Here is a 19,178-nt window from a genome sequence, read left to right on the forward strand (position 1 = left end):
TACCCTACATTGCGGGGGTCACAAAAAATATCTCCAAAATACTGAATAAACACAAATCCAGGTCCGATTCAACACAGTACATAAAATCCGTGATCTGGTCCCGTCTGTAAAAGATGTGGTTCCAGACATACAGTACCCTGGCGTCTACAAACTAAGTTCCCTCTGTGGTAGCAGTTACATTGGAGAAACCAAACGACATGTCTCGAACCGCATCCATGAACATAAAGCAGACCTGAAACATGGTAGGACAAACACCTCAGCCGTGGCAGATCACTGTTACAATTCAGTGGGCTCACATGACATTGACTTCTCCAAGACAGAGGTTCTCTGCAAGCCATCTGGCTACCATGAGAGATTTGTTCATGAGGCGATCCACATATACAAACACAGAGACAATTTCAACTGAGAAGATGGATTCTGGCTCAGCAATCATTGGAAGGACGTAATAAACCATTTCGGATCGTAACTGATCATGTTCACGTTTACGGTGACTTTCAGACCGCAGTCTACTCACTGGCATTAACTATAAATCTTTTGTATTGTCCGCAGGGAATGGAGTCTTTGCTCCGCTGCAAGTCTCCTTTCACCACTCTCCCATTGACATATTTTGTTGCTTCCTCTTAGTACCTATCACGTGACGGTCAATGGTATAGTGTATAGCAGATTGTATAATAATAAATAGTATAAAAGTGTAATGTTTAATATAATGTATAAGGTAATATATAGTGAACATACAAGCAGTGTGGTATACAGTAGGGTGGGTAGAATAATACATAGTGTAATATTACAATGTATAGTCTAAGGTATAGGGTGGTGTTTAGTAATGCAGTATATAATTTAATGTTGGGTTTGTCTATGGCAGTATATAGTACGGGGTAGACCCGTGTGATGTAAGAGAAAAAAGTTTATCTGGAGGCATATTATATTTTTTGTGACATATAAATGTGATGTATGACTTACTGTTAGTAGCTCAGCTTATTGGAGAGTATATTTAGTATATTGATGATATTGATGTAGTTTATATTTTAGTTACGTGGTGGTTTGGCTGCTGCAGCTCCTTACTATTAGAATTCCTTCCCTTTATTACTGCTAACCCTACTTCCTCCCTTTATTACTGCTAATCCTACATAACACACGAGCATAATATGACTTTGAGACCCACCTCCTACACATTCCACAAGTAGTGACTAATCCCATATCTGCATTTTCCATAAGTATGTTAAATTCCTCTGTTGATATGCAAATTCCTTTGTCAAGGCGCCCTTCCTCCTCTAACCCAGCTTAAATATACGCTGCCAAGCTTGGTGGTGTTCATTCAGACGCTGTCTTTCCGACAGACCGGTTCTTCACCTGAGGACGGCTGCTTGCGTTGTGGCCGAAACGTCGTGAGAATTGTATTTTATTATGTTTTATATTTATTATTTTATTATTTCCCTTCTGCGTGACTTTACCGAAAGAACCAAGAAGATAGAGAACACCTATGAAGGCCCGCACGGAACACAATGGGGTGGGTGGCCAGCACCACGCCCGGGTGCCTTTGTCTCCCTAGTGGCGATGTTTACACATCGCACCAGGTACTCATTTGAGTCTGAGTCGACCTAGGCGAGGCCAAGAACCAGTTCAGATAATCGTCACTGATGTTGACCGTAAGCAAGAATCGATTCCAGGTCGCCAGGTTATTTGTGAAGCACGCTAACTACCACTCCCCACAAATGACCAAAGACAAAGATCCCCCGTATAGCCTTTAACACTGTAGGAGCGAGTGCTGTTAGCGAGTAGCACTTACGAAGGCTCACTACCCACCCTATACGCACGCATACATTACACGAGCACTCCCCCAACAGACTTACAATTAATGTAACCACATCCTATTCATACCGTTGCATGTTTTTTTTCTTTCAAAAAATAAAGGGCTATACATTCCCAGTGAATGTTCCAGCCACATACTCATTCAGCAAGAAACCTCCCCAAGAATGTCAGAGGCAAATGAAGGAGAAAGTAAAGGAGGGGGTAGCTCAGCGGCAGAGCATGGCGGCTCCCAATCAAAAGGGTCCGAGTTCACATCCTGGGAAGGTGGTTAACTTAACCCATCATACTTATTGGGTGAATAAATGCATACCACTGTGTGGGTTAGTCAACAGTGGTTGTGCTATGGAAATACTCATTCCTGCCATATAAATATGGAATTTTCACCGCTGGCTTAGGACTGTAAACGGGAGATGAGCATGTACATATGTATGTACGTTGAACTTCTTTCGCACCGTACATAGCCAACCGTGAAGGGGAAGGACAACAAGCAGTTATAAATAAAAAATTTAAATTTAGTATCACCTAAATGCTCACGTTAGCAGGACATCACTTTGACTTGACTATTGTGGGCAATTCCCATATTATACATGCTGTATTTGTGTGATCATCTGTGTAGGGGTGGTTGCGAGAAGGAAGGCAGACAGAAACACAAGGGTGTCTACACCCACACACGGGTGTCTACATCCACGTCTGCAACGGTTAACCCTGGGGGGCCATGGGTGGCGCTGTGATCCCCCATAGCCCCACCCCTCGGAGAGGATTTCTATAAAAGGCGGGGAGCCAGAGGGCTCGAGGCCAGTGTTTTAAGCTTTACCAGTGAAGACTGAAGACCGGCAGAATAGGCCCTGGAACTCCCCTGGCTCGCTGTCCTTCTCAGGGCCGAGCAGGGTAAGCCAGTGGCGCGGCCCCAAGAGCTCCAGGACCGATGCTCTTGTAAGAACACGGACTGGTTGGCTGGGTTGCCGTGATCCGTGCTTAACCAGGGCCGGATCAGATAGCCTCCCCTAGCACTCTTAGTGGAGGACTGGGAGGTAGGACAGTCGGGGGATAGTGCTAGGGGTGTTCCCCATTGAGTACGGGTGAAGGGGCCGTTACCCCTTCAAGTGTTGTGTTACCGCCCTTTGGTTAAATAAACGAGTGTGCCTCAACTACGTCGTCTGTCTTGCTGAGAACCCACTACATCTGTATAAATTAGTTGGCATCCCATTATTTGGTAGTTATATTGGCCTGAGGGGTAGTCCTGATAGTCCTGGTCTTCCACGTGGTCGTTCTGGAGGTCCCAGCTAGAGTGCCAATGGTCTGAGTTGTCGTCCTCGTGATCACAGTAGTCACGGTGGTATTCCTGAGTGCCTTCAGCAATGTCGTTATTTTTGGTGAGTTTCTTGAATGAGGAAGTTCCTGAGGGCAGAAAGCCTGGCCAGGAATTCGCTTTTGTCACACGAGAGGCCTCCTGGCATTGAGATGGCATGCGTGGAGTGCTGCCCTCCACGGGTTTGGCCTTCTGTTGAAGCTCTAAGAATGTCTCAAACCGAGAGGCTGCTCACCAGTGAAGGATGCCATCACTTGAGTTAAAGCTTTAGTGACTGCAGGAATTCATATTCTTTGGGTCTTTCGGTAAAGTCGCGAAGATAGGTTCAAAGAAAATAACAAAAACTACGACGTTTCGATCGCAACACAAGCAGTCGTCATCAGGAAAAGGGGGTTAGCCTCTAAAGGCAAATTGTTTATAAAGGTTTCAAATGGGCGTAGCCCAAGTGTCAGCAGTATGGGCGGGGAAGCTAATACTAATGTAAGGGATTAAAAACGATATGCCCAGCATGTGGGGCGGTGCTGGAAGGTGATGTAGGACATTGTAAGAGGTGATGGGAGTAGTGGGCAATGATGGTGCTGGTGGTGGGTTTCCACCAATTAAAGGGCTGCCAGGTAATCATTGCACCTCGCTTCTTCTTCCATGCATTTGTCCAACTCATGTGGAGTCTGTTGTCCTTGCCAACCTTCTCCACACTGCCCTGTCCTGCATCATCTCTCTTTCCAATCCTCGGGCAACCATGTCCGATCGGACCACATTGCCCCACCTCTTCTGCTGCCTTCCTCTTGATCTATTTCCTTCCACTTGCATCTCTTGCACCTTCTGACCCACGTGCTTTTCCGGTTGTCTTTCCACATGACCAAACCATACCAGCCGTTTCTCTCCCATCTTCTCTGTGATTTATACCACCTTGAGTCTTCCTTTCACTTCTTAATTTCTCACCCTGTCCTTCCTTGTTAAACCCAACATCTATTGTAACATCCTCATCTCTGTGACTACCATATATTGGTCCTCCCTCTTTCTTGTGCCCCAGCACTCGGCCCCATACAACAGCACCGGCCTCACCACCATCTTGTACTATACACTACACTATACACTGCACTATACACTACTATACACTACACACTTTTCCCTTCAACCAAACAGGGACCCTCTTATCGCACACCACACCAGTCATCTCTCACCATTTCAGCCATCCGGCCATTGTTCTTATTCTCATCTCTCCTTCTAGTGATCCATCAGCACCACATCGTTGCACACAGGTACTTAAACTCGTTCGTCTTCATTAACTGGTCACTTCCAATTTGCAATCCTCCTGCATTATTTCCACTGAAATTTTCCACCATATACTCAATCTTTGTCCGACTGATCCTCAACCCATTCCCTTCATCTTTTGCACCCAGATCTTCAAACCATTTTCTATTAGCCCTCTGCTTTCACTGCATAGCACTATGCCATCTGCAAACAACATACACCAGGGAGATCCCTCTGAATATCTCTCATTAATGTGTCGAGCACCAGGAGTAACAGGAATGGGATCAGGGCAGAACCTTGCTTCACTCCTGCATTGACTTGAAAACTCTCCAACACTCCACAACTGCTTTGCATATGCATTTTTCCTCCTTCATATCATTCCTAGATCAGCTGGACACATATCTCCGGAATACCTCTTCTTCTCATACACCACCAGATGAGCTCTCTAGGCACCCTGCCTACACTTTTTGTAGATCAATAAACACCATATGCAGGTCCCGTTTCTTCTCTCTGAACTTCTCCATCAATACTCTTAGTGCAAAGATTGTATCCATTGTTGACCTTCCCTGTCTGAATCCAAACTAACTCTCGCCAATATCCACAAGCTTCCCCAGTCTCTTTTGTATGATCCTTTCCCAGAACTGCATGGTGTGACTCATCGTTGCTATTCCTCGGAACTACATTATGCATTTTTTTACACATTAAAAATACATTTTTATTTTACGAGGTCAAGACCACTCAGCTATGTAGCTATTTTTTCAGAAGGAACCTGGCTCTAAATCATAGCCCAATTAAGAGGCGTATCATGTAGACATTTATAGAAGCCAAATCTTCTTAATGTATGTTTCTAAATGTGGAGGAAAAAACTAGAGGACCCGGAGAAAAATCCATGCGACCACAGGGAAAACATGCAAACTCCAAATATAGAGTTATCAGAGTCGGGATCGAACCCACAACCTCCTGTATACCAGGATGAAGTAGTTAACATTTTCACCACCGTGGCACCCCTTTGTGTCCACGTGGCATACTTCAAGGCTTAACCCTGACAGCATCCATCACTTAATTGTCACCATAATATTTCCAGATTGATCTGTTTTCCAATTTGTCAGATTTTGTTGTTGTTATCAATTGCTGGACGAGGGCCTCCCCAGGCGGTCACCATCTCTTGTGGCTCTGCCATGAAGTATCCACCGAGCGCCCGTGGCGAGCGAGCTGATTTCATCGTCCCTTCTCTGCGTCACGACACACTTCGTGCGCATCCCCCCCGTCCGGCAGTCATTCCATCATCCTCCTCCCCCATGGCCATCATCCCTCATGTCCATCGTCTTCCAGCCACGCGATTCCATACACTCAGAAACATCACAGACTATATCTGTTGTTATGAAATGTGGGTCATACGTATATATCACTTGCCTATAAATTAGTGTTCGCCCTTGTTTATAGCGGCAATCATTTGTCGGACTAGTTTGCCCCTGTTGTTCCAATTAAATCAGTCAATCAATGCCCTGTGAACAGTCTTCATCTCTTTTCCGAGAGAGACTTATTTCACAATTTATCGAAGGCGAATATTCATTAAAAAAAAGGTAGCATTGTACCGGTGTTCCACAATGGCTTCCGCTTGTGAATGTCGCCGCGCCTTTCTCACATGCACTTTGCAGGAGTGCTTTGGGAAGTCCCTGTTGCAACTCCCAGGCGGTTGTAGGAATTGCACCGTTGGCGAGGTGTAAACTGGTAGGTGCGCTGACCACTAAGCTTGCCAAGCCACATCGGTTTTAATCATAATGGATTTTTTAGCATTGATCTTTCAACCGACATCACTCGGTTGCAGCTACATTCGTATGAAACGGAGTTTAAAAATATATATATACGTAAATGCTTTCCGCTGCTCTCGTGTGTGACTTTGGCTGTCAGTCTGCTTAAACTGACTGCACCAAGTGAGGGGCAACTCGTTATTTGACGCGGACATTAGAGGCTGGCACATTATTCAGGCTCTTTTCAATTTCCCACGTGAGCTGTCAAAATTGCAACGAGATGTCCACCTTCAGCCGGTACTGAATTATGGCTCGTCAGACACAATTAGACGACGTTTTCCTTCTGCCTTGAATAAAATTCCCGACTGCCAAGTGACTCTTAAGAGACGGCACATTTCATGCACCTGTTTTATCATCCTTGTTTATACGATGTTCACCTGCCTCATTAAAAAAAACAATCACTAACCGACTGATTATATCATTATCTACAAAATGTCTGAATGGAAATGCTTAAGCACACTCGGGGATATATCACCGTCATTTGTTTTTAAAGCTTTTTGTCCTTTGAAATATTAATCTTGAAAAAGTGTGCTATTGACGTTTACAGTAATGCATAGCCAGTGCAGTGGATGCAAATCTCAGCGGGGGCTTCATTCAGCCCACCAACTCCTAGCTCAATAAAACAAACCCCAGGGAAATATAACAGCGATTGTCCTTTTGAGAGACTGACTCCACCATAGTAATGTGGAATTTCCACCACTGCCTCAGATGACCGTTGGTGGGGATAATGAAAGTGAAGTGGTCATTTAAAGGATGGGACACATTGACTTTGAAAATATTTAAAATGGCTTCTGCATATTGCACAAATTCTCGATTGCAACTCATAGTAAGCTGTGATCTCAGAGTGACAGGCATTCTAGCTGTCGTGAAGAGCATGAAAAATAGAAGGGTTATGTGTCCGGATGTTGCTTTGTGAAAACATGAAGTATTAATGCTGGTAGAAAATGTGTGATACCAGCTAGTACATTGCATTTATGTCTTCAATGTGGTTGACAGGGAATGATATATACATGATTGTGTTATGAGCGTTATATTACAGTATCTGTTACCCTTCAATTAATAAATATTGTGGTTGTAATTTTTTACACATTTATGACGTAAATATTACTATATTTCGTTAATCTCAATAAATTACAAGCTATGTAGATAGTATTGATCAAAACACAAAACCATAATCAGCAGCAAACTGCATTTACGGTGGCAACATTTACAGTGACAAATGTGTAATAAAGAATCCATATGCAGGTATTGCATCAGTAAAGTTGTACAATGATTATCCCAAGTATGAATTATTATCTAAATACAGTACTGTGTATTACAACTAATTGGAACTGAACAAATATTATCGAGCATCGTTGAGAACTAATATTGCGGGCACAAGCAATCCAGACCGCAGTAGACGCCTCTCTATCATGCAGAGTCGATTTTAAAAAAAACAGCCGTGCACCTCCTCTGTAAGCACAGCGGAACGTTCGCGCGTCTGTTTGTGAACAAGGTACTGCCCCTGCTACCTTGCAGGAGGTGCAGGACTTTTGGGGAAAGCAAGGCAAGTGGCGTCCGAGGCCACAATGGGACACCATCATCTGGCATTGTATTTTTCTGGTCACTACGACATCCGAGCGATTGCCCCGAACGTTTATAATCTTGAAGTGAAAAAGAACGTTGCCAATGTGTGCAGCGTACCGTGAAACCATCGGCGCACGCAGCATACGAAATGCGGAAGATATAATTCGTAAAAAAAATAACAATGTTTGCACAATTCCCCGAAGCAGTTAATATTGGGCTGTTTTTTTTTTTTCTCGCGCAGAATTCTAACGATGTAAATTCGCGGTAAAAGCTATATTTTATCTTATTTAAGGCACATGAGATGGAGGACATTCAGAGGACATGGGACTGGTGTGTACGCACGTGGGACCCACGCTCTCCGCCGCGCATGATAATGAAGCCAAAGGGCATCAGTGGAGACGAGAAATGCAAATGTTCCATTAGGCCATGAAGCAAGGCACGAAACACACACGCGGGAGAGAGATCGCCCAACGCACGGTGAGTCGAGGGCCGCTCGCGACGTTGCGCGCTCTCTCTCTCCGTCACCGACAAACGCAGGAAGAAGCATCAAGAGGGGGGTAGCCACCCACATCCTCCTCGGCACACTTCTTGCGATTCTCCCAAATGGAGCCGCTTCTGATTACGAACGAAAACTCCTAGGCTCGTGCGGGGACACGACCAGCGGGCAATGTCTGCGCGGGCAGCAGAAGGGAAGCGATAGGTATTGAGCTGCTGTCCTTAATGGCCTTTTAAGGCACTTTGTCGGTGATCAATTTCTTATCACACTTCCCACACGCTGCTTAATTGCAGGACTTAATTGGGTGGTTTTAAAAACAAATGCAACTTTGCTCATCGTTTTATTTCTTCCTTAAATGTAACATTGTAGAAATATTTTACATTCCAAGGAGAGCATGCTGCATAGGTAATGTTAGGGATGCATGAAATTGCTACGTAATAAGCTATTCATTGCAATTAAATTTTGCATTAAAGTGCACCGTGTCTTATTTGTCGCTTGTTCATTTACTTATATGCATTATTCTTCCTCTTCTCTTCCACATTTCACATGCACGAGCAGTAGCAGGAGCTCTCGTCTTTCTCTGCAGTCAGGACATTGGCACCAACGCATCGGAATATTGCATCGATTTATCCAGTAGCAGGACCGATTAGGCATTCCAAACACTGAATAGCGAATTCTTTTTTAGACTCTCTACTCACAAAGAAAAAATACCCACACGTCTTGAAATCAATAAACAAAACTAATAGTTTTACATTCCTTTGTGAATCCACCACTGGATGAAGGGCTCTAGCTGCCGTGCAAGTAAATGGGGATTGTTTGACCATTCATTTCCCACACTCGTCAACGCGGGTTGATGAAGAAAGTTAGCCAAACATCCCAAAACAGGATAACAGCGTTTGGGCAATTCTTGGCTGCCTTTCGTGCTTGCCTACAAATTTCGTGCGCCTCAGTGCGAAAACTGCACCAGTTACCTGCACTGTTTTTGAGATGCTATTTGCATGAACGGCACGTTATATAATTAGGTTGTTGCTATTGTGTTGTTGTTATTGTGTTGTTCTTGTTGTTCAGATACCACTTTCTCAGGTTGCCTGTCTCATCGCAGTGTGTGACACACTGCACCATCACTCCACCACCACCACAGCTTATTCGTGCACGTTCAAACAATTAGTATATATTTTTTTCTTATTAAACTCCATTCAACCACTAGCAATAAAACGTTTCAAATTGTCACTTTTATACACGTATCGTCATTATGATCTTCTCAGCACGGCTGATGTTGTGACAGAGTTCCCTAAGCCCCGATCAGGAACTTGCCAAGTTCACAGTCGGGCCTAAAGTGGGCCCTGCCATCAGAATGTGGAGATGGAGGACCACCTCACACGCATTCATTCTCAGATGAATAGTGTTCACGCTTGAGCTCCAATTCATGCAAAGGCAATTGTCCACAAGAAAATAAAAATAATGCAAGCAAGTCCCAAATGTAAAAAAAAACAATTGCACAATACGTAGCATAAATCCTGTCACATACTTTATGCGATATAACATTTTGACAGCCACAAAATAGCACTTTGAAACTTTCAGAATATTTGTTTTAAGTAGTACCCTAACGGCACAAAACGTGCTTCTCTGTATTTTCCGTGCAATGCAAGAAGTGAACGAACACACGTTACTTATTGACTAACAAGGCACTCAGTTGAAGGCGCGTTAGGCGTCCAAATTATAATTGCATGCTCATAACTATGTGAAAAGTAAAAGTTGTTTTTAATATTCTATGAACGTTTGAAATTCGAATTAGTTGACTGCAAATTGCACAGTTCAGGAGAAATGGTAAATAATTTGTTTCGTGACTAGTCAAAGGGGAACCTACGAGCACTGCCTGTGTATCGTCCTTCCCTATACGGAAACAAACACAAGTTCCTCGTCCGCTGAACCAGCACCGTCATGGAATACTACACAGCTTCGTCATGAGATACCTTTAATAATCTATAACTAATAAAAAAAAATACATGAAAGCATGCCACTCGTTTACCCAGGAACACCTCACCGAATCTTAAGACTTTTTTTCAGGAGGGTCAAGGCTCCTTTTAGGAGGGTTCCACATGAAGGATGTTTTGCCATTTGCTTAACGAGTTTGTGTTAATGAGACCAAAAAACCCCCTCAGAATATCCACAGAAGCCCTACATATGAAGAGTAGATAACACCCAAAATCTATACAGATACGTGAGTAACCCCATTCTCTGTAGCCATCCACTCGCTAATATCGGAGGCCAGTGGATTTGGAATCGCACGCACATCATGGGTTCTGTTAAGCCATCCACCAATGCCTCTTCGAAAGCGCTGCATTGGAAGCATGCACCACAATCCATGGCAATGCTTTCCAACCCAAGACACTCTTTCATTTTTAAAATTTAATTCCATTACAAAAGGAAACTGAGGTTATGTGAGGTGTTTAGTATTTTGCGAGCCATTATAAGTCCTTGCCGTCAGCTCATCAGCGACGAAAGAGCCGCTTCTCTTAAGCGATCGTTAGTGACATCGGTCAGTCTCACCCGTTCTTCTCTGAGATATTTTGCTCCGTCATTGCTGTCTGGCTCTTTTCTTCCTTGGCTCCTGTTGCGTGCCTGTCCAAGCTCATTAGTGAAACACCTTCTGAACCGCCGTAGCCTTCCTGGCCATCGTGTCAACGACCACGCGAGGAGATCGAGCCGACAACCCCTGGATTGCAAGTCCGGTGTGCTAACCAATTCCGCCGCGACAGCATCCCTGTGCGACTTGTATCACAAATGATTCCCATTCTTCGCCGTGTTGCTTTTTGAGGGCGAAAAATACACAAGATGTATTACAGCCCATGCTTAAAGCAAATGTAGGGCACGATGATAGTGAGTTGGATGCTTCCTACTTTGTATGTCAAAAGATTATAACCTCACCCTCCACCTCGGACACACATTCTCAAGTGTCAGCGTAATCCATGTGGTTCCAGCTGAAATGGACATGCCTGCTTCATTGTTCTTGTAATCCATCAATTGCTGTGCCGCAGATGTGTGTTTGTCCATGCAATCCTTGCTAATCGCTGCCTATCCTCTCTGCCGTGTAACGAGTCTCTTGTGTCCACAATTTCCCCATTTGGCCTCAGTGGCTGTGTGCGAGCTCCTGAGGCAGCAGTGTTGAGCTGAGGGGTTCAAGTCGCAGGCCCTCACCGAAGATAAACCACGTTTCTTGGCTTATCCGAGAGGTTGACGGTCTCAATATGGCACCTGTCAAAGAAATTTGTGTTTGCCGATTTGTACGCACGGTAATCCACCCTTGGCCAACTGCAAGGACACGAGTTCCAGACGCACAAAGAGAATCGTGCATTCCCTCGGCAAAAACTAAAGAGGAGATGACCGCAGTGGCTATGACACAGGCCATTAAAGGATGTCAAAGGCTTGTGCTATCATGTATGGGTTATTTTCATACGTTAATTATGACTGCTGTCAAGGCATTTAGGAAAGTAATAAAAAAAGCCTAAATTTGAATTAGGTACAATACTTCTAGATTTGAAGCTTTCGTGACAGCAAGGATTCATATTCTTAGGTTTTTTCGGTGAAGTCACGTAGGTAAAAAATTAAAATTAATAAAAGTAAAATAAAATAAAAATCACGACGTTTCGGAGGCAACACAAGCTTCCGTCTTCAGGTGGAACCGTCACAGCCACGACAGCTGTATCAAGTAAATGAGAGATTACAAGAGCTACCACTCCGTATATATAATGGTTGAAGAGGGGAAGGGCCAAGTACGGCACACTTTTTTACTAATATGGTAAGGTGAGGCTTAAGACTAAGAATAGACTGCATAACAAAGGCTCAGCCTTTTGTTTGACTAAGAATAGACTGCATAACAAAGGCTCAGCCTTTTGTGTTGCCTCCGAAACGTCGTGATTTTTATTTTATTTTACTTTTATTAATTTTAATTTTTTACCTACGTGACTTTACCGAAAAAACCTAAAAATAGGTACAATACATTGATGCTGCCACCTCTATACACATGATTGTGGATTGTTCTTATGTCTCATAATATCCTGGGTAAAAAAAAACACAATGCCATGCAAACCCAGCAGAGGGTGTGTATATGCACAGAAGGCACCAATATTACCAAAAACTAAGGCTTTTCAGGGATTGCTGTGTCAGCAAATAGCCTTGTAAGGTCATGCGGCTTTCAACATCACGCATGACAACCACACATATGTTTGGAGTCAAGTAACTCATCGGCAGTGTTTGAACATCCCTATACTGTCATCATGGGCTTATATGTGTTGCTTTAGTAAAGTCAACTCCCTCTACTTTGGAGGCACTGTTATAGAAGGAGGCTGTAATCTGCAATTTGATGAGACAAGGCCAGTTGCCGATTCCTTGCTTGGTTGATTTTGGAATACTACAGTCTCTTGTGTCTTGTGAATGTTTGATTTTGAAAATGATCTGCAGCGTTGGAGAGCAACGTGATACACGTATAAAAAGGATCGCATTATCATAATCATATAAAGAAAAGCAGACACAAGTAATCTCGTGCTGTTACTCAATTACCTGTTTGTAATCAGATTATTTTGTATATATTCTTTAGTGTATACCAATTGGTTGATTTGCGATTTTTTTATTCATTGGAAAATAATTCCAACACAAATAGTCGACGATTTCAATTGCATGAGCCGTTTGCATGAATGCGATACAGCAGCAACCAAAGTGTACATATCTCGTGTGACAAAGCATTTTAATTAGAGTAGAGTGCTGATATTTTTCCACATTAAATCGACTTAACATATTACTTTTTAGAAACCGTGCATGAAAAAATAATTGCGTAATCGAATTAAGTTTGATAATTGGTTCTTTACCCTTCTATCTGGCAACAAAACTGACACCTTTTTGCAAGGAGTCATGTTTGCATAGACCGCAATACCTGCAGTCATAAATACAAACAAAAGACATAACTCTGATAATGTGCACTGTCCTTGAAGTTGATTGGTCCACACCCGAGACAGCTTTCCTTCGAGCCTAGTCTCATATGGGTTGGACCAGATGACGCCAAAAGGCGCCTTTTGGCGTCATCTGGTCCAACCCATATGAGACTAGGCTCGAAGGAAAGCTGTCTCGGGTGTGGACCAATCAACTTCAAGGACAGTGCACATTATCAGAGTTATGTCTTTTGTTTGTATTTATGACTGCAGGTATTGCGGTCTATGCAAACATGACTCCTTGCAAAAAGGTGTCAGTTTTGTTGCCAGATAGAAGGGTAACGAACCAATTATCATATTTTTACTGGCAAATGAGGTCCCCATAGCGAATTAAGTTTCTTTGGAAGTACAAAATATGAGATTATGCTATGAATACAGCTCCAGCTTTGGCTCCGAGGACACTGTGGTCATGGAAATCGCATGCTTGAACAAAGTCGACAAAAACCTCGGAGGGTCTGAAACACATCGCACTTTCGATTCGGCGCTTTCTGCAATTCCTCATTCCAATAAACAAAAAACATTTTCTCCCCTTAACCTCGGCCGTGATTATTATTTTTTACTAAAAATTACCCTGGCTACAATGACAGTGGCGAGTGGTGGTACGGTGGCGAGATGTTAACTACCTCGCCTGGTATGCAGGACGTCATGCGGTCGATCTCGACTCTGATGTCTGCTGTACATTTTGTGGTGTCTCCTTCCCCGTTGGTCACGTGGATTTTTGCGGGTCCACTGTTTTTCTCCTTTCTCTCCACATTTAGAATCAACATCACGCATTCAGTGCATTTGGCTGCTATAAATGTCCACGCGATAAGCCACTTATCGTTGAGCTATCATCTGTGGGTAGGTCGCTTCTGAAAAAAAGAGCTGTACAGCTCAGTGGGCGTTACATAGTAATAAGTAATAAAAATTAAAGTGTGATTCTGCGCACTCCACACATGCCGAGCGAGCGCGTGGCGCCGGCGGGTGGAGATGCGAACGCACCTCAGGCCGTAGAGCACCGTTCCATCCGGGTGAAGGCGAATCATGCGGTTCTTCACCGTCACGCCGTGCACAAACGACTTCTTGTCGTTCAGGAAGTAGGTGTCGGGCACCCACAGCTGGTCGGCCACGCGGTTGTCCAGAGTCAGATTCAGAGGGATGACCGTGTAGGAGAGCCGCTTGTCCGTCCAGCACTGCTGGAAGTACATAGTGAGCGTGTAGTCCTGCGGGGGACAAACGGGAGAGGAAGCACTTCATGTCAAGTGCATCTCTGTAGACACAGCCTGTGTACGGTGATCGATATGGAAAGGTAGCAGTCCTCATCATGGATCATATCCGTTCTGCGGCCCACGTTTGTGTCAAGCCAGCAGTTTGATTCCCACACCCATGCTGGAAATGTATTAAACTGCAGCACCACTGAAGTGCACTCTGCTGTACAGTGAACATGAAATTCTCTATGACAGCGTTCTCAACAATAAGCCTTTGTGTTCTGGTTATAAGATGTTGTGCCCTGGTCAGAAGATTAGTTGCTCTATAGCTCGTGTGGAATTACCACCACTGGATCAGGAATGCCAATGTTCATTGAGTGGGGTGAGATTTTCACTCTTCTGATTTGATAGTTCATGCATCCTTATTGTAAAATATCACTTTGAACCAAAATCATAACAAATTACTGGAATACTTTTTATGATTGAAATATTGCTGAGGTGTAGTGGTTAGCATACTGTTGCACATGGACACTAGTTTCACTCTCTGCCACGGTTAACATCAGTGGCGAGTAAGCTGTAAACTATTTAAAAACTAGAAACCAAATCGATATCTCGTGGTCTTTGGCAGCCATTCCTCCTGAGTCCACCACCCCAGTCAAAACCCCATACTGACCAGTGTGGCCACTGACACAGAGTAGGAAGTCCTTAATCTGGCAATGGATTGCCAAAGGGATTTAAAGCGTGATTATTATTTTTTTAAATTATATTTTTCAAGTCTCCTTGAAAAAAAAGTATCTCAATGACTACTTATCCAATCAAATGAAGTAATTTGATTGGCGAATTCTCACCTAATTTTTTAAGTAGAATCGTATTTCTCACTAAAATAACCGCAACATTGTATAATGTTGTAGCAACTTAAGAGAAACGCTGTCGTTAAACTAAACTGCACAGTATATCGGTGTGCACATGCAAACCCGGGCTACATTTCTCACTTTGCTTTAAATGGCAATTTTAATCTGGCCTCTAATCACGCATATTTCTTCTACAATGTCGAATTCATTTGCCCTTCTCACCAAGCCCCTGACACAAGTAAGCAACTTTTCAAACCAATATTGCCCGAGCTTATAAATCGGGAGCTGCATGGCTGGTGCACGTGTAAATGCATTTGATTGGAACCAATTCATGTCAACTGCCAACAAACAGCACCGTGCGGCACCTGATAAGCGGAGGTTCAAACCGCGCGTGTATTTATGGAGTCTAAAAATAGGCAGCTGCTATAAAATACACGCCTGCACCTTCGAATGATGTACGGGTCTAATGCTGTCAGCGATGTCCAACGTTATGCACAGGGCTTCGGTAACTACCGCAAGGATGCTTATGAGGACGCTAAATGTCGGCATAAGCCGGTTTACATCATCACGCTTGCCTACACGAGTGAGCATTATGACAATTTTATGAACCGGCCCCATCAATAAAAATGCCACGGAGATGGTTTTTCTCTGAGACGTGCTTTGAATACAAATGTAAACACCGTGCAGATGACATTGCGACATTAAGAGAAACCATTGCTGCAAATTAGGCCCAAATGAATATGTATGTGTGCTCTACTACAACAACAAAATCTCTGTCTTAGTCGGATTCAAACTAATACTATCAAAGGGCTGTCGTTAGCATTCTCAAGTCCCAAGCAGAAGAAACTCACCGTGAGATTAGATGTTGTTTATACGCGTGATTGTTGTTCGAGTGATCGGATATTAGTGACTACTGTGGCTCGTTTGATAAAGCTCATGTCGGGCCTACTGACCTGTGAGTGCATTTATCAGGGTGGCAAACGTGAGAGTCGAGTATTGTACACACAGTTTTCAGATATAACACTTCCAAAGCAACGTCAGCTGCATAATGTCTTGAACCACCCATATTACATTTGACTCAACTAAAAATAGTTGACCAATATTATTCACAGTGGGTTTTTTTTCCTATGAAGGAAATCTCCATTAGCCAATATGAAATAATCATCACCAGCATTGGTTCCAGAAAGCATATGCTGACGAGGCAGTGAATGTCGAAACTGGTCCAGAGTAAAAAAAAAAACATTCATATTTTACCAGGTAAGGCCCACTGAGCTATGTAGCTCTTTTTCAGAAGCGACCTGACCACAAATGCATAGCTCAATGAAGTGGCTTATCATATGGAAAATTGCAGTAGCCACATACCTTAAACACATGTTGATGTTATATGTAGAGGAAAAAACCAGAGGACCCGGAGAAACATCCACAGGCGTCAGGGTCGGGTTTGAATCCACGAACTCATGTACACCAGGTGAATTAGTTAACATGGCGAGAACAATTACTGCTGATGGGGATGTGTAAAAATATGCTTTTATTTTTTTAATGGAAAAGTAGGTATGGAAAGAAGGTATATTGTCGGCTAATTTATTTTTGTTATACATGTTCACAACTACGCAAAATAATATATTGCATTGTCAACAGAGATCAGTAGTGTCCAACTCTCATTTGAGGATTGACTTTAATCATATTAACATTTTATTTCCTCTTTAGAAACGCACAAAACTTAAGAAGAAAATATTCAGGGCAGTTACCCTGATATGAGAATAGGTTTTCTACCTTTTTTCTGTTAAAACACCAAACAGAAACCTTATACAAGGAATCATGTCTGCATTAACCACAATACTTGTGGTCAGAATGCAAACAAAAAACATACTCTGATAATATATGCATTGTCTTTGAAACTGATTGGTCCACACCAGAGACAGCTTTCTTTCGAGCCTAGCCTCAATGCACTATCAGAGTAATGAGAGCTACCCTACTTTGAAGCAATCAGGGAAGACGGCGTTTTTCAGGCTGGAGTGTGCAGAGTTTTTGCGAACGACATTGTTTCCTGCTATGAAAACACTTCAGTTGCACTTCTCACAAATTACCATTTGTGATCGTTTATCGTGCAGCAGTCATCCTATCACCAACGCTGTAGCGCCCCGCCCCCACGCCATGCATCGTCAGGGATAAAAGCAGTTTCACTCTCTATGCAGACTCATGTCTGATGGGAGGCTATGTGCCGAGTCAACTTGTGCTATACAGGGACAGCTGCCAAATGGGGGGGGGGGGGGTGCCCTTTCAAAGGTCTTGAGATTATATGATGTTAGGCATTTGGTGCAAAGTGTGCTCTTAAAAAAAATAACTTCTCATAATAATTATCATATGATGCAGAGAGTAAGATGCAAGGGTGTTTTATTCACATTCTTATTTTTATGTTTACCTAACAAAACCTCACGGAGTCTTACGCCTCTCTTTTAGGAGGCTATTGCCAAGTTATTTGCAGTTTGGAGGAACAATTGCTACGTTTATTCCAATTGGTAGGATTTTTTCCGAAAGAATAGTGATCCAATTCCAAATCATGTGTGTGCCCCTTTCTTATTGACACTCGGAATAGCCGTGCACGATGAAAGTACAGTTAGTCATCATTATTGTTTGGATTTCATCTTCTACCCTTTTTTATTGCGTCTCACCCGACACTCCCGTACCGCCGAGTCGCGTTCATAAACGTGCCGATTTCCAACTACAATTCCCTCGCGGAATTTTGGAATAAGGAATTGTCAAGACGGCTGCATTATTAAAATCGTATCCTTCCCCGTTTGGCCCGTGAGTGTCGACTTCGTCGCAATGACTCTCGTGGTGGTGGAGGAGGCGGTGGGGGAGGGGGGGGCTGATTGTGATCGAGGTGCCACGTGACCCCTACGGAGGAGGAGGAAGGAGGATCTACAAACGACCCGCCGCCACGGAACCACCTTCGGTGCATCGGGCAAGGGCAGGTCTCTATGGGAAGCTCCGAGCGGCTGGTGGATTTTCCACATTCCTATTGGAGAGGTTAATTTATTCATTAGGCAATCGATTCTTGCCCCCCACTCGATAGCAGCTACTTGCCGGCCAGGTGGCGCGCCAGCGTTCGAGCGAGCTGCTTGCAATCACAACGCCAGCGCGTTCCATTCAAATCCTCGTTGAGGGTTGACTCGGCCCATCATCCCTCGAGGGTCAATAAAATAAGCTAAAACTTCGTGGGATAGTCGACAGTGGTTGTCCTATGGAACGACTCATCACCGCCATAGGAATGTGGAAATGCTGCCACTGGATCAGGGCTGCAAGCCGGGGAGGAGCACACCTCAATGCTCATTTTATCAGGAAACTACTCTGACCTGAGTATGGTAAAGCCAGAGTGGGATATGATCTCCTAGCATTGACCAAGTCAAGCAGAAAATTTAAAGCACCTCCTATTAGTACGGTTGGCTACGTACGGCGCGAAAGAAGTTGAACATAGTACATCCTGACACACAAGCTAGTCCGTGTAAAAGAGAGTAGATTTTTTAAAAATAAATAACCGATCCTACGTAGCACTTCTAAAATTTCGCCATCAAAAGGAGGCCACATTGTATAATGTTCATTGTCCCCGCTATGGTCTATCCATAACTTATCCGCAGTGGTGCGCATGCTAAAATTAACCACGACAAATGGCTTGGGAAAAGTGTCTCTGCATGGGAGGGAGCAGCTCAAAATCCAAGCAGTAATGGTCTGTCATCTGTTCCCACCCTGGTAAATCATGCCTCCCTTAAACCATCTACCGTAACACGGCCTCCCTCCCTCCCTTCTGGTATTCACCGTGATGTTCAACGTTGCCATTTTACAACCAGTCTGCTCAGCCTATCATTTCAATGCCCGACAAAACGAATGTCTCTCTACCCGGCGCGTGAAA

General features: G+C 43.7%; 1 protein-coding gene across 3 annotated transcripts in view; it reads right to left on the reverse strand.

Moving 5' to 3' along the window:
• The window catches only part of LOC133349882 (gamma-aminobutyric acid receptor subunit beta-3-like), a 291,199-nt gene that overhangs the window by 138,977 nt on the left and 133,044 nt on the right, over nucleotides 1-19,178 (reverse strand). For all 3 annotated transcript variants that reach the window (XM_061563712.1, XM_061563711.1, XM_061563713.1), the window contains one exon: nucleotides 14,212-14,432. In XM_061563712.1, the coding sequence (XP_061419696.1) occupies nucleotides 14,212-14,432 (221 nt within the window). The remainder of the gene's footprint in view (nucleotides 1-14,211; nucleotides 14,433-19,178) is intronic.

The sequence above is a fragment of the Lethenteron reissneri genome, chromosome 32 (genome assembly GCF_015708825.2).
Source record: "Lethenteron reissneri isolate LAM-NWPU_2019-01 chromosome 32, ASM1570882v1, whole genome shotgun sequence".
In the NCBI taxonomy this organism is placed as follows: Eukaryota; Metazoa; Chordata; class Hyperoartia; order Petromyzontiformes; family Petromyzontidae; genus Lethenteron; species Lethenteron reissneri.